We start from the raw sequence: 14,041 nt of genomic DNA on the forward strand, positions 1-14,041 counted from the left end.
CCATTTCCTAACAAATGGGGCAATGTCATTCTTTCTGATGGAGGCATAGAATTCCATTGTGTATATATACCACATTTTCTTGATCCATTCATCTACTAAGGGGCATCTGGGTTGGTTCCATATCTTAGATATAGTAAATAATGCTGCAATAAACATAGTTGTGCTGGTAGCTTTAGTGTGGTCTTGTTTGTAAACATTTGGGTAAATGCCCAAAAGTGGAATTGCTGGGTCATAGGGGAGCTCTATGTGGAGTCTTTTGAGTAACCTCCATACTACTTATATTTCCATCTTCACTGAAGAAACACATAGAAAACATCAAGGTAGCATATTTAATACTGTGAATACTATTCACCACATTTTATTTAAAATCAACCAGATGGTTTTATTTTTCATTTCTCTCTTCTGTAGTACTTTGTTATTGACTTCACATTCACAAAGCCAAGGAAGTTCTGGAATATAATACTGAACATTAAAACAATGATCCAAATAAAATAATGATGCAACAGGTTTTTTAAAAATCAAGGTGCTGTGCTTTTTCTATGAGTTGAAATGTGCAAAAACCACAAATAGCTTTACAATCAAACCTCAAAGAAGAATTTTAACAGCACTGGATTTTAATTTGCCTAGTTTTGTGAGGTTCCCCTAAGAATATGTTAATAAAGGTGCTGCTCTAGGTATAACAGTGACTACTAGAATGTGGCTTTAGTAGTAAAAAATAACAACTAATTAGCCAGATACCTTCCACCATTTCTCATCACCTTAGATATTTAATGAGCTTAGCCCTGTGTGATTTATGCCTACCAACACTGACAGTAAAAAGGCATTCTGCGTTTCACACCATGACATAAGCTTTGTAGGACAATGCACATGCAGCCCAACTTCTTGTGGTCTCCAAAATGAGGATAACTCCATTATTTGGGGAACATTAAGAAGTCTGCTGAGAAAGATAACTGTACAACTCACTTCATTTCCTTCTATCATGGCAGCCTGGAAAACACACTGACTTGGGAGATTCCCGTGAACTTGCAACAGAAATTATTTGAGAGGCACTCTACGATCAGGCCTACACTACACCCAGGGTATCATGCAGCTCTAGTTCAATGAATCCCAGGAATATTTTACAGGGTAAAGCATCTCAAATAACCAATTATTTTTGCATTTGGCTGTGGGTGATTTAGTAGAGTTAGATAACACTTTAATTTGCCCAAGTTCTCCTGCAGAACACAGAGCCTTTGCAAACTCTTCAAGTTATCTTCCTCCACTTTAAATCCCACAGAAAATTGAAATCCTTCTGATTTTAGTAGCTGTAAAGCTCCTATTTCCATGGCATTCTAGTCTATTTCTACTTGGCAGCCACATTCATCACACACCTACATGCTACTCTATAGAAATGAGTCACTTCCCCTCCTAGAGGAGATTTAAAGCATAGGTCTGCAAAGCCAAATAGTCTGAAAAGCTAGGAAGTTACATCCTTAACCAAAAAAGGAAACATTGAACTACAGTCTCTCGGTGTGTGAAAATAGACAGGGAAAATAAAAATATAAACTGAGTAGAAGATGTAAGGCACATCAACACCTTTATGAATCAAACGCCTACACAAAGGCTTGGTGAGAAGAAAGACCTCAGAGAAATATTTTTAATCATTTCATTCACATGAATGGCCTTGGCACATTTAAATTTCATAAGCCTGAGGCAAATCTCATTTAAGAAATGAATAGATTCATCTTCTAACTAACAAAAGATCAATTTTTCTAATTTATTACCTTATTCTTCGCCTTTTTGCCTTTTCTGTTTCTCACTTATTTCTTGAGAGGCTTTGCTGACGATGGGTAAGGAAGAACAAAGAGAAAATGTGCTAGGCGAACTCCTGTCATTGGGAAACTTAATTAGAAGAATCTGGAAATAGTCTGATGGTTACATCCTTTAAAAGCCAGTTTTTCAACAAGTCCTTAACTGGCTAAGTTGTGAGAAGCAAGAGAGAATATTGTACTGGGAGAAATAATAAGCTTTACTTCTGTAAATCTGAAATGTCACGAAAGTAGAAACAACCCACTAACCACTAAAGACAAGGTGAATGGATGAACAAATTGAAGTGGATCTGTACAACAGAATAGTACTCACCAGCACCAAGGATAAAACAGTATCACAAATATATCTTAAGAATCATTTTACTGACAGAAAAAAATTCAGACCACCCTTAAAAATAATATGTACTTCATGATGTCACATATGTACAATGCTAGAAGATGGTGGTGGTGACATAAATCACATCAATGGTCATGTAGGGAAGGGTAGAGCTACAGAGGGGTTACAAAAGGACACAAGGAACCTTTTCAATTGCTTAATAATGATTTTACATGGATGAATATATTTCAAGACTCATCAATCTGCACACTGTTAACATGTTCAAGTTATTGTATGACAATTATGCTGCAACAAGTGTGTTTGTACCTATCTAATCCTAAAATGCCACCTTCACAAAGAAGTCATTCAAGTTCATGTCAAAATTAGAACCTCCACTGTGAAATACATGTGAATAAATGAATATGAACCCAAGAACTAGGAAAAACCATGGCCTCCCCTTATGAATATAAATTCAAGGGCAATTTTACTTTGACAGGGATTTCTCTATGGATGGATGATACAGTAATAAAAGACTATAAAAATAATGCATACATCAAATTCATATAAAATCCTCACGAATTAGAAATAACAGGCTTATTTACAACAGAACAAGAACAACAGAACAGTAAAAGAAAAATATATTTCCAATGTTTTCTATCCCAGCATACAGCTGTGATTCTAGAAAGAAGGGAAACAATAAGATCTGAACTTCCTGCAACCCAGAGCAATACACTGCAGTGGAGCAAAGGCCATAGTAAGCTGAGGAGCCAGCAAGAATAGAGTCCCCAACTTGAGGGGTGAGGAGGAAGTGGACTAGAAGTCATAAGAATTTACAATAAGTTATCATTATAAGCCTATTAAAATGGTTAATATTTTAAATGGACAAACAAAGGAGCCAGAATTCTTATTCAATTCTTATTCAGTACAAAATTGAACAGACGTTTTGGAAATAGATTTGGATATTAATAAAGTTAAATGTATACTTACCATATAAATCAACAATTCTGCTCCTAGGTATCTAGTCTAGAGAAAAAAAACCTATACACAAATATTTATATGTCCTCTAAGTGCCTGTGGCTCACTACTCTAATACTAGCTACTTAGGAGGCTGAATAGAGGAGAATCATGGTTTAAGGACTCCCTGGGTAGGGTAGCACGTACTTGTGATCTCAGAAGCTACAGGAAACCTAAAGTAGGTGGGTGATGACTTAAGCAATGCTTGAAAAGGAAGCAAGATACTGTCTGGAGATAAACAAGGTTATAATTATTTCTAATAATAATACCAGGAAGCACTTTGAATTTCTACTTATAGGTAATAATAATGGTGTCTACTAGAGACTGACCCTATTCAAAGCTATTTTCATATCGTTAGTCATTTAATCCTCAAAATAAGCTCAGAAGTAATGATAGTAACAAATTCCACTATTATTCACAATTAATAGATGAGGAATATGAATGCAAAGAGAGTTTTAACCAAAGTTATATAGCTAGTAAGTATTGAGGAAACATAATTTAAAACACAATTTTCCACATGGTTTCCCAGAAAACCTCTCCACCAAGTAGGGAGGGAAAGAAAACAATTAATTATTGAGTAAGTATCAAAGAGGAATGTGATACACATCCCTGGCAGTCTACTAAGAAGTTGCAAAAACAGGAGACAATCTCATTCTCTTATTGGACCAAGCCGATATAACCCATTGTGTACATACTCTCAATATAAACAATACCTCTAATCCTACATAGTGGAGTTGCTCCTACAATTTCTCATGAATGATTCATCCTAGTGTTGCCTGATAGTTTGTGCTAACCCATTGACTGCACCCAAAGGAAAAAATTAACTTCTCATACCTGATCAACAGGGATAGATTTAAGCTAGACTCTACCGAAGTTAGGCCCCTACCCTCCCACCCAAACCAGAAGACATAGGGTATCTTCTTTGTTGGCTAAATGTCAGAGATGGTTGTCAGGCCATTGAGAAAGGCAATTCTGGGTCATTGGGTTACCAAGAGCCAAATTTAGCTTTTGAAAAGGTTGACAGTCATTTCAAAGACAAGACAGCTTGCCAATACATGTTGTCTAAAGTAAATTTTCTAATAAAAAAATGAATAGAAGTCCCTTCCTGTTTTTTAACTTGTATTTTTCCTTCCCTAAGTAATAGATCAGTGATCTCAACACACAGTCTGCATTTAGGAGTCACCTTAACATTTCCATGCTTTTTATTTTTTATTTATATTTTTATTTTTTTATTGTGAAAATACTGTACAGAAGGGTTACAATTACATGGGCAAGAAAATGAGTACATTTCTTATCAAGCATTGTAGCCTCCTCCTTTGTTTCCCCTTCCCATCCCTACCCATCCTCCCCCCTGCCCCCCCCCACCTAATCCTCCCCGCTACCTCCCCCCCACACCAAAGTTGTAAAGTTCATTTTTCGACATAGGAATTCCATTTCTATTTTTCCCCACATATAATTACAGTCCGACTTCTCACATTTTTCTCCTTTATTCTGAGAAATAATGAGATGAAAAAGTTGAAATCATATGACCTTATAATATCAACAGGGCTAATTTAATTCTCATGGTTTAAGAACTATAGGAAATATGGCTCAATTCATTCAATAATCTGGCAAGCTGCCCATTTAGTGATGTAGAAGCAATCTAGGCAGAATACACATGTAAGGTCATTTTGTGAATATTCTTGGTATAGATTTACTTTTTAAAGTCAATGACCATGTTACAGTGCTCACTAGCATATAAATCACTTTAAAATGATACTTTCTATGTGGAAAATGAAAACCAGCAGCTAGTGCAGTATACAGTACACAGTAAGTACAGCAAATGATAAAGTAACTTGTAAAATATACAAGAAACTAAGACAGAATTAGAACACATAAGATAAATTCTCTTAATTCTGTGTGCCTGAATCTGCCCTTTCTAGAACCAAAACTTTATTTCTGAGGCATCCCTTTATATTCATACATAGAATACCAATTTTATGCATACTTTATAAGAATATTACTAAACAAAGGATTAGCACTAACTTGAAGAGTTAGTTCTGATCACAGTAAATTGAATAAGCCCATTTGAAATATGAAAAAGGGAAAGTTATGACATATACAAGCTCAAGTTTAAAAGATAGCTAACCAAGATGCATGAAGCAATTTGCTGCCAACATAAACATGGCATTATATACTCATAATGGCAACCCGCACAGTGTATCTCTATCTCTCTATCTCTGCTCTTTTCCAATGAAAATGAGTTATTAAAGAGAGGAAGAATACATAATATACACAGACACATCCACACACACACATACACACACACATCCCTTTATGTCTCCAGGATGCATCATTAAAATGAAATAAAGATGTAAGTACTAGGATAACAAATATGCAAAACCATTCTAGCATAAAAAGAAAAGACTATTCAAGATTCTGAAAGAAGTGTTTTCATTTCATAAATCTAGCATCAAGAATGAGAGGAAATGACAAGGTTGTTAGTTGTAGAAGTATAATCTAATATCCTAGGTTGTTGTCATCTTTTGCTCAGTTTATAATTTTCATGATTGCTAAATACACTTGTCTAGGACACAAAATATTTTCACATTAATTTTTATGGGACCAAATAAATTATTACCAAAGAAATGTTTACCAAAGTCATTTTTAAATTCCCTCAAGGAATTTTACTATTCCTGATGAAAATATAGTCAATAAAATAATGTCAATAACAGTGTTCCAAGCTACAAACTACCGAAGCATTTCATTCATAATAGACTAATAGAACTTTAAACACATTTCTTACCTATTTATATCAACATCATATTCAAGGTTGTAAACTTTCCACTGGTATTTCTCTATAAGTCACCTATAAAGTTAACCAAAAATGGCCATGGCATTGATAGTACTAAATATAGTGTCAATATCTGTTGAGGTCTTACTATGCCCAGCCACTAAGTACTTTATATGAGAAATAATTATCTAAATTTCTAAATGCAAGAACAGAGTATCTCAATATATGTAAGTATCTTACCCAAGTTAAATATCTTATCAAGGGTCACACAGCAATTGATTAGGAGCCAGAATTGTAGCCCAGTGAGATGACTCAAGAATCTACACCTTATCTACAAGTTTAATAAAATTAATAAAGCCTTTTGTTTTTCTAGTCATTTACAAATGTCTTACTTAAACTCAAGTAAAATTAACTTTGCTTCCTTCCTGTATGTCTTCATGTTGAGCCATGTTTGGCTATTATTAAATGAAGACATTGACACTATGACAGACAAGAGGTTCAAAATATCAGAAAAGACAAAGTAATGGTGAAAAAAATAAGAAATCAAAAGAATGAAAACAGAGCTTAAAACCTCTGCACGTAGTAATTGCCAAGTAATTATTTCTATGTACTATAATGAAACCCTAGAGGCTAGACAGAAAACATTTTCTGGGCTTCAGTGCTGATACCCATCAGCTTAGTGATTGGTTGAGTCTGCTACCATATTGAAGCATTATTGCACCAATTTGCATAGCAATTAAATTTAAATTTTTAATTAAAGATTAAAAATTGATACCAGAAAATTTCAAATTGTGAGTTATAACCCAATAGTGAGTAATGAGTCATTAAAACCAGTGAAGACCATTGTGCAATGATTTAAAAAGTGACATAGAAAAACATCAGGGATTATCTTGAAATTTTTGTTTTGATTTGGTTTGTTATGGTATTGGCAGTACTGCATGTTACACTCAGGGCCTCACAGTTGCTAGGCAAGTACTCTATATGTCCCCAGTCTTCTTGCTTTCAGTTTGCTTTTCAGATAGGGTCTCAGACTGAGCTTTGCACACGTATATAGCTCCAATACCTAGGATCTCAAGCGTGGATGCCTGGCCTTCCACGTGTTCCATTTTATTTATATTTTGTTTTTAAATATGTGGATATATAACCTGATGCATACCATGTTTCCTACCATGTATGTGGTCATAAAAGTTTGAAAGCCACATTCTCTTCCAAACTACAAAGGACTACAGGAGATTATTAGCTGAGTCAGAAACCCTTGTATTCACTTTTGAGGAGACCACTTCAGTAACTTCTTTCTCAGCACTGTAACCTCCCACCCCAGCACTAGCCCAATGCCTGAGACCTAACTAGCCCTTATTAAGTTATACAGGTTGAAGGAAAAAAAGAAAAGCTAGAGAAATTTTAAATATCCAAACTTTTAAAGAACTGATAGAATTTTTTTTAAATCGTGAAGAGTGGGCATTCTTAGTATTCTTACATTTCTGGCTATGTAATAAGGCTGAAAATGAAATGGGATTTAAAAAAGACAACAAAGCTTTCTACTCAGAAACAACTGAGTGGCAACAAAAATCCAAGTTGGTCCCCGAGTGCATCAGTCATATGCTCCATAAAACTATGAGATTACAGGTCCAGGATTCTTACAGGTCAGTGATTCTGACAGTCTTCCAGGTTGCCCTCTCTAAGTGGTCTGTACATGTCTACACTAAGGCGTTGACAGTCCTACACCAATGCTGGATATGGTGATTCACTATAGCCTGGAAGACTAATGCCTACTCAGAATTATCAGATGCTTTGAAATACAGGGTCAGATAATTTCTTGGTTAACACCCACACCTGATCACATCATGAGGCAGTTAAATGGAGAGAACCTTGGTTAAAATTATTTTTCACACTTATTCCCTTGCTTTCTTTCTTGATTTTTCATTTGATACTTCTTAGGAAAGAAGGAAAGTAAGACTAAGATGCAAAAGGAGAGAGGAAAGGAAGAAAGAACAAGAAGTCTCATTAGATTAGAAAAACCTTTCTGTGGTAAATTCTACTAATTAGAATATATAGTAAGGAAAATGTCCAGAAAAATATTCTTCAGAAGACAGGAAAAATCCAGAATTTGCATCCAACGTTCACCTTTATTCATTGGCTCATGAATTTTTTTGATACATAACCAAGAAGCTGTTATGCATCAAGAAAATGTACTGTTTGGGAGGTCATTTAAATTTCTGAATAGGACATCAATTGTTCGGGAAATAGAAGCAAGAACTGATAAATGTGATTGCATCAAATTAAAAAGCTTCTGCACAGCAAAGAAAATAATTACCAGAGCAAAAAGCCTATGGAATGGGACAAAAAGTTTGCAAGCTATTCATCTCTTATGGGATTCGTATCCAGAAATTTTTATAAAAACCTCAAAACTGCTTAAAAAACTCAACCTAATCAATAAATGGAAAATGAACTGAAAATTTTTCAAAGGAAGTACAAAAAATCAATAAATACATGAAGAGATGTTTGAAATCCTTAACCACAAAGGAAATGAAAATCATATTCCATCTCCCCTCAGCAACCATAAAGAAGCAAACAACAAATACTGGAGAGAATAGGTTGAGGGAGGAACAGAGGAGGAAGACTTACATGCTATTGGTGAGAATGGAAATTAGTGCAGCCACTATGGAAATTAGTATGGATGCTTCTTAGAAATGTAAAAATAAAACTACCATAAGATCTGGTCATACATTCCTGGGTAAGTGCCCAAAGGAATCAAAGACAGCATACAATAGGGATACCTAACCACCATATTTATAATAGCACTACCTTAAAATAAAAAATAAATGAAAAAGTATATAAGTACCTAACCATAAAATTACTATCCACAATAACCCAAGTTATGGAGTCAGCCTGGTTTTCCATCATCAGATAAACAAAGAAAACGTAGTCTACATACACATGCAGAATTATTCAGCCATAATAAAAGAATGAAATTATGTCACTTGTAGGAGAATGGATGGATATAGGGGTCATTATTTTAAGCAAAATAAGACAGATCTAAGGAAGATAAGTTTTCTTTCATATGTAAAGGTCTAGATTTTTTTTAAAGACACAAAATATTAAAGTGATCAGGGGAAGACAAGTAAGGGTGACCAAAGAAGGTACTGGAAGAGCAAATCTGATCAAGGTATATTGCATACAAAAACAATGAAACCCATTATTTTGTCCAATTAATTTATGCTAAAAAACTGAAAGAAATAACAAATATTCAGGAGAGAGAAAGAAAGAAGGGAGAGAGCAAGAAAAAGAAAGAGAGAAGTCATTTACCCACATAAAGAAGTAGCACTATAAGCCATAATAACAGAATATCAACCATTCCCTTAATTTACCAGATTCTTCCATTTGATAGCTTCAGATAATTTCCTGGTCTTTGCAATGAGCTATTGTGTGCAAGGAAATAACTAGGTCCTTTTATACTAATGTTCTACACCGTAAGAATCTCCAGGCCACAATGTGCCTTCATAGCTGCAAAAAAAGACGTAATGTTTGATGATATTTTCTTAACGCTTATATAAAAACATAAACTTTTTCATAGTAAATGATATTTTGGGGGGTTGGATTTGCATCCTCCTTTTAACTTTGCTGTCCTCTGGTGCCACCTAATGCTCAACTTCTCTGGCACATCTGTGTCTCTGTCTTCCCTTGGGGGAGACTAGGCCTCAGTGCAATGCTACTGTGAAACTTCCTTGTCATTCAACTCCTCAAAATTGTTAACTTTAAGAAATTCAACAATGGTGTCTTCAGGTTGAGTTCCATGCAAATATTCTCTGCAAATTGCATTGCAGCTTATGGGGGCGAGGGGAAGGTTGCAGGGTAGGGTGCCTCAGGAGATACACATTAAGAGAGGAAAGAACAAGATGAGTCACAGGAGAAAGTGACCCAGCATATGGTATCAGATGAGTCCTCTGTCAATCCTGCCAGGAATTGTAGAGCTAGGACTGTCATAATCCCACATCAAGGCAAGAGGTGGGTCTTTATAAAGCCTCATCAGCCATGAATTGATCTTGGAAGGACACTGCTTTCCTGTCCATGCAACAGAAACCAAGGAACGAGTGTGTCCTGAATAAAGGTGATGTGGGCAGAATATGAAAGTTTCCACTGAGTCAATCCTCACAAAGTCTCTGCCTGCTCCTTTACTTTCACAGGATTATCTTAATGAAGAGAAACTAGCTCTTGAAAATGAACCCTAAAATCCAATCTTGTAGGAATGCATAGTTAATTTGAATACGAAATGGTTAAGGAAAGTAGGTGCCTCCTAATTGCAACTCCAAGACCTGGGCCTCCTACAGGTCAAGCTATTTTGAAAAGTACTGGGAAGACTGGCACTAGAGGCTCACACCTGTAATCCTAGCTACTCAGGAGGCTGAGTTCTAAGGATTACCTGAAGTGGCACTGTGGCTCAAGTGGTAGAGCGCTAGCCATGAGCTGAAGAGCTGAGGGACAGCACCCAGGCCCAGAGTTCAAGTCCCACAACAACAATAACAACAACAAGGTATTGGGATTTTTTTTAGCATTACATATATTTTTAACAGGTAATAAGAAATGAGACATAAGAATAAACATATAAATAACATAAAACACTAACAATTAGTTAAAATCTCTTGAGTAATTTCTTGGCAAAAATCCAAGAGGAGTATTGCATGGATGGCTGTGTGCCTAGAAGGTCAGGAATCAATTTAGAACACCTATATTTGAGAAATTGATTATCTCTGTAAATAAACATTGAAAAATAATGTCCTTGTAAATAATTTGTTTGGGGTCTTGGTTTTTGGGGGTAGGGGTGGTTTTATTTATTTTTTGCTGGCCACAGCATCACTTCTGGCTTTTTCTGAGTACTTTATTGGAGATAAGAGTCTCACAAACTTTCTGACCCAAGCTGGCTTTGACCTAAGATCCCTCAGATCTCAGCCTTCTAAGTAGTTAGGATTACAGGCATGTGCCACCAGTGCCCAGCTTAGTCTCTGTAAATAGTTGACACAATCGGAGGAATTCTCAGGAATATAAGAAGTACATTAACTCAAACATTTATAAACATGAAAAATTATGGCCAATTAGGTCCTTGAGACAGAATCTCAGTAAGATTAAATTAGTAAATCTGTTCAATAAATATAAAAACTATGCAAGTTATTTATGTCAAAATTCACTGTAATTATAAGCAGATCTGTTGAATGATAACTTCTTTGTATAACTACTTAAAGATAAAGTATAATTTTTAAAAAGTAAACCTTTTCTTTCATCAATTGAAAACCATGTATTTATTCTTCAATTTGCTTCACATTTATAATGTATTTACCATGTTAGGGCATATATGAAGTAGAGGAAACTATAAATAACATTTTTTAAACCTCTACTAGAAGATACGATACCACAGAGCAAAATTCTGCATGTAGGAAAATTAAGCATTATGAAAATGTTATCTGTGAAGTACAGGCAGCCCTGACTTCCTGAACTGGTGAGGATATAGAAGCTTATTAGAAAAGTATCTATTAGTGGTGTGTTTCCCCAGAACAGCAGCTTATCTCTGCCTCTGTCTTTCCTTTCCCTCCCCCTTTCCCTCTCCCCCTCCTCCTCCCTCTCTTTCCCTATTGTACACACACACATACAAACACACACACACACACAGTTGAGGTCACTATCAGAGAGACAAGTGGTTAATAGGCAAATGCTTTTTGCCTATAAGGAAGGAAAGAAAGTGGTAGTTGGGAAGGAATGGAGACAAAGAGACCTCATGACATTGAGCCTCCAGAAGTACTCTGTCATTTGAAGGTTAATCCAGAAAATAACTGAGCTCCCCTGACTTGCAAAATAACCAGATAATCCCTGATGTCTGGCTCTACTCTACATATCTCATAAAATTTCTACATCCCTTCCCACTTCTCAAATGTTCCTACTACCATGGTAGAACTATCCAGTTTTTCTTCAGTTCCTGAGCCTGTCCTAGCTGGAAGGCCTGCATAGACAACCCCAGCAGCTAAGCAGCCTTCTAGTTTCCAGGACACCAAGAAATCATTCTCCAGCTGGGGTTCACAGTGCACCTCATCATATAGTTCCCTTCCCTTAAGCTTCTGCTTCAAGCAGAGAATCAGTCTTATGGGCAAGGAGCTTGGGGTTTAGGCCCATAATTAATTTATCTTAGAGAACGTAATTGATTTTCTATTTGCAAGGTCCAAACCACATAGCACAGATTCGTGCTCCATAGGTCCTTCACCACTCAGTTTTGAGACCTGCCTTCTAATTTTAACAAAGGTCTCTATAAACAAACCTTGGAATCTATATTTCCTATTTCTAAGATAGCCATTAAATTGTTGAAAGAAGCAGCTGGTAAGGCAAAGGCTCATTCATGTTTATTGCTAGTTCAAACTAGACCAATGGACTAATAGTTTACATAAAGGAAGTAATTCAGCCTTGTTTGTTATGAAGTACTATTTACTATTAAATGATGTTTCTTTTATACACAAAAGATATACTGTGTGTGTGTGTGTGTGTGCGCGCGCGTGCAGACACCATCTATCCAAACCAAGGGGAAGAACTTTATCGGGAAAAGCCTTTGGACCCCAGAATCTATAACCACTGAGGAAGATCATTAGTTAAAACTATCACTAGATATCATGTCTTCTGGAGAAAGAATCCTGATTCTCAGTGGTTCAGCCTTACACAGCAGTCTTTATATAAAAATATATATGAAGGAAAAAGAAACTACCAGAACAGAACTGGATATTGACAAGAAATTTGAATTGTAATCAAATTAGAGTTCTTAGGCCTTTCCAATAAATACTCTGGGCCATGGGTTCCTTTTCATTTTGGGACATATCTACACCCTTCTTTGGAGACCAATGTAGAGTTTTTGCCTTGAAACACTGAAATTTGTGGTCATGATACATTGTATTCATAAACTACCATGTTGAATTAAAACCGCCTTGTCTAACTAATAGTAAAAAACAAATTAGCCCACATAGCCTACAAAAGCCTAAATGAGATATACAAGGTCATAGTTGAAAATTTAGTGTCTTAAGTTTTAATTTTAGCAAAATTTTTGCTAAATCCTTTTTTATAAATATTACTACTAAGTCTTCTTTTTATCAGAAGGGTACTGATTGAGGATTCTGGACTCTATGAATTACAAGTCATGATCTTCCTGTCTTGAGAACTGATGTGTAATTTTTGCTTGTATACAGTTATATACCACATTCATTAGCTTCCTAAAACCCAGACTTATCCTTAAATCCTTTGTTTGAGGAATATAGTATTTGGTTAAAAGTTAATTCTGACAATATAATGCTACATAAAAACCAAACCAAACAAACAAAAGACTGCATAGGACATATTTTGTTTTGGTTTTTTTGGTTGTGGGTCTTGAACTCTGGGCCTGGGCACTTTCCCTGAGCTCTTCAGCTCACGGCTAGGACTCTACCACTTGAGCCACATTTGCACTTCTGGTTTTCTGTAGGTTAAACTGGAGATAAGAGTCTCAGGGATGTTCCTGTCTGGGCTGGCTTTGAACTGTAATCCTCAGATCCCAGCCTCCTGAGTAGCCAGGATTACAGGTGTGAGTCACCGGCACCTGGCAGGACACATTTTTTAATCATAGAAAATAGAGAAAATGTAAGTTGTTTATACCCTATGATCTGGGCATGACTTCCGAGAATGTCTGTTAAATACTATTTTCTATACCAGGTATCAGGAAAGCTCCCGTGCTTCAGAAACCCATTTTGCAGAGGTACAGGTTATTGTAGGAATTGGCTGGGAAAGATAAGGTAGAGTTTGGCAGGCCTGATTTGAACACAGTGGGTACAATTTCACAGTTGCTAGAATCCATCCCCTGAGCTTTCATAAAGTTGTCATTTAAGGTCTAATTACTTAATAGACAACAATCTCCATAACATTTTTTAAAAAATATTTCCTCATAAGCTCACTACCGAACACATTCTATGAAGCCATCATAACCCTCATCCCAAAACCAGGCAGGGACTCATCAAAGAAAGAACTATAGACCCATTTCTTTGATGAACATTGATGCAAAACTTCTCAACAAAATTTGGCCAATCGACTTCAACAATTCATCCAAAAAATCATACACCACGATCAAACAGG

The 14,041-nt window shown here is 35.9% G+C and overlaps 1 protein-coding gene across 1 annotated transcript in view; it reads right to left on the reverse strand.

Moving 5' to 3' along the window:
* The window catches only part of Mctp1 (multiple C2 domains, transmembrane 1), a 541,169-nt gene that overhangs the window by 505,037 nt on the left and 22,091 nt on the right, over positions 1-14,041 (reverse strand). The window contains exon 2 of the mRNA XM_013022079.1: positions 13,610-13,615. Within this exon, the coding sequence (XP_012877533.1) occupies positions 13,610-13,615 (6 nt within the window). The remainder of the gene's footprint in view (positions 1-13,609; positions 13,616-14,041) is intronic.

This window comes from Dipodomys ordii, unplaced genomic scaffold (assembly GCF_000151885.1).
Source record: "Dipodomys ordii isolate 6190 unplaced genomic scaffold, Dord_2.0 Scaffold59, whole genome shotgun sequence".
Lineage (NCBI taxonomy): Eukaryota > Metazoa > Chordata > Mammalia > Rodentia > Heteromyidae > Dipodomys > Dipodomys ordii.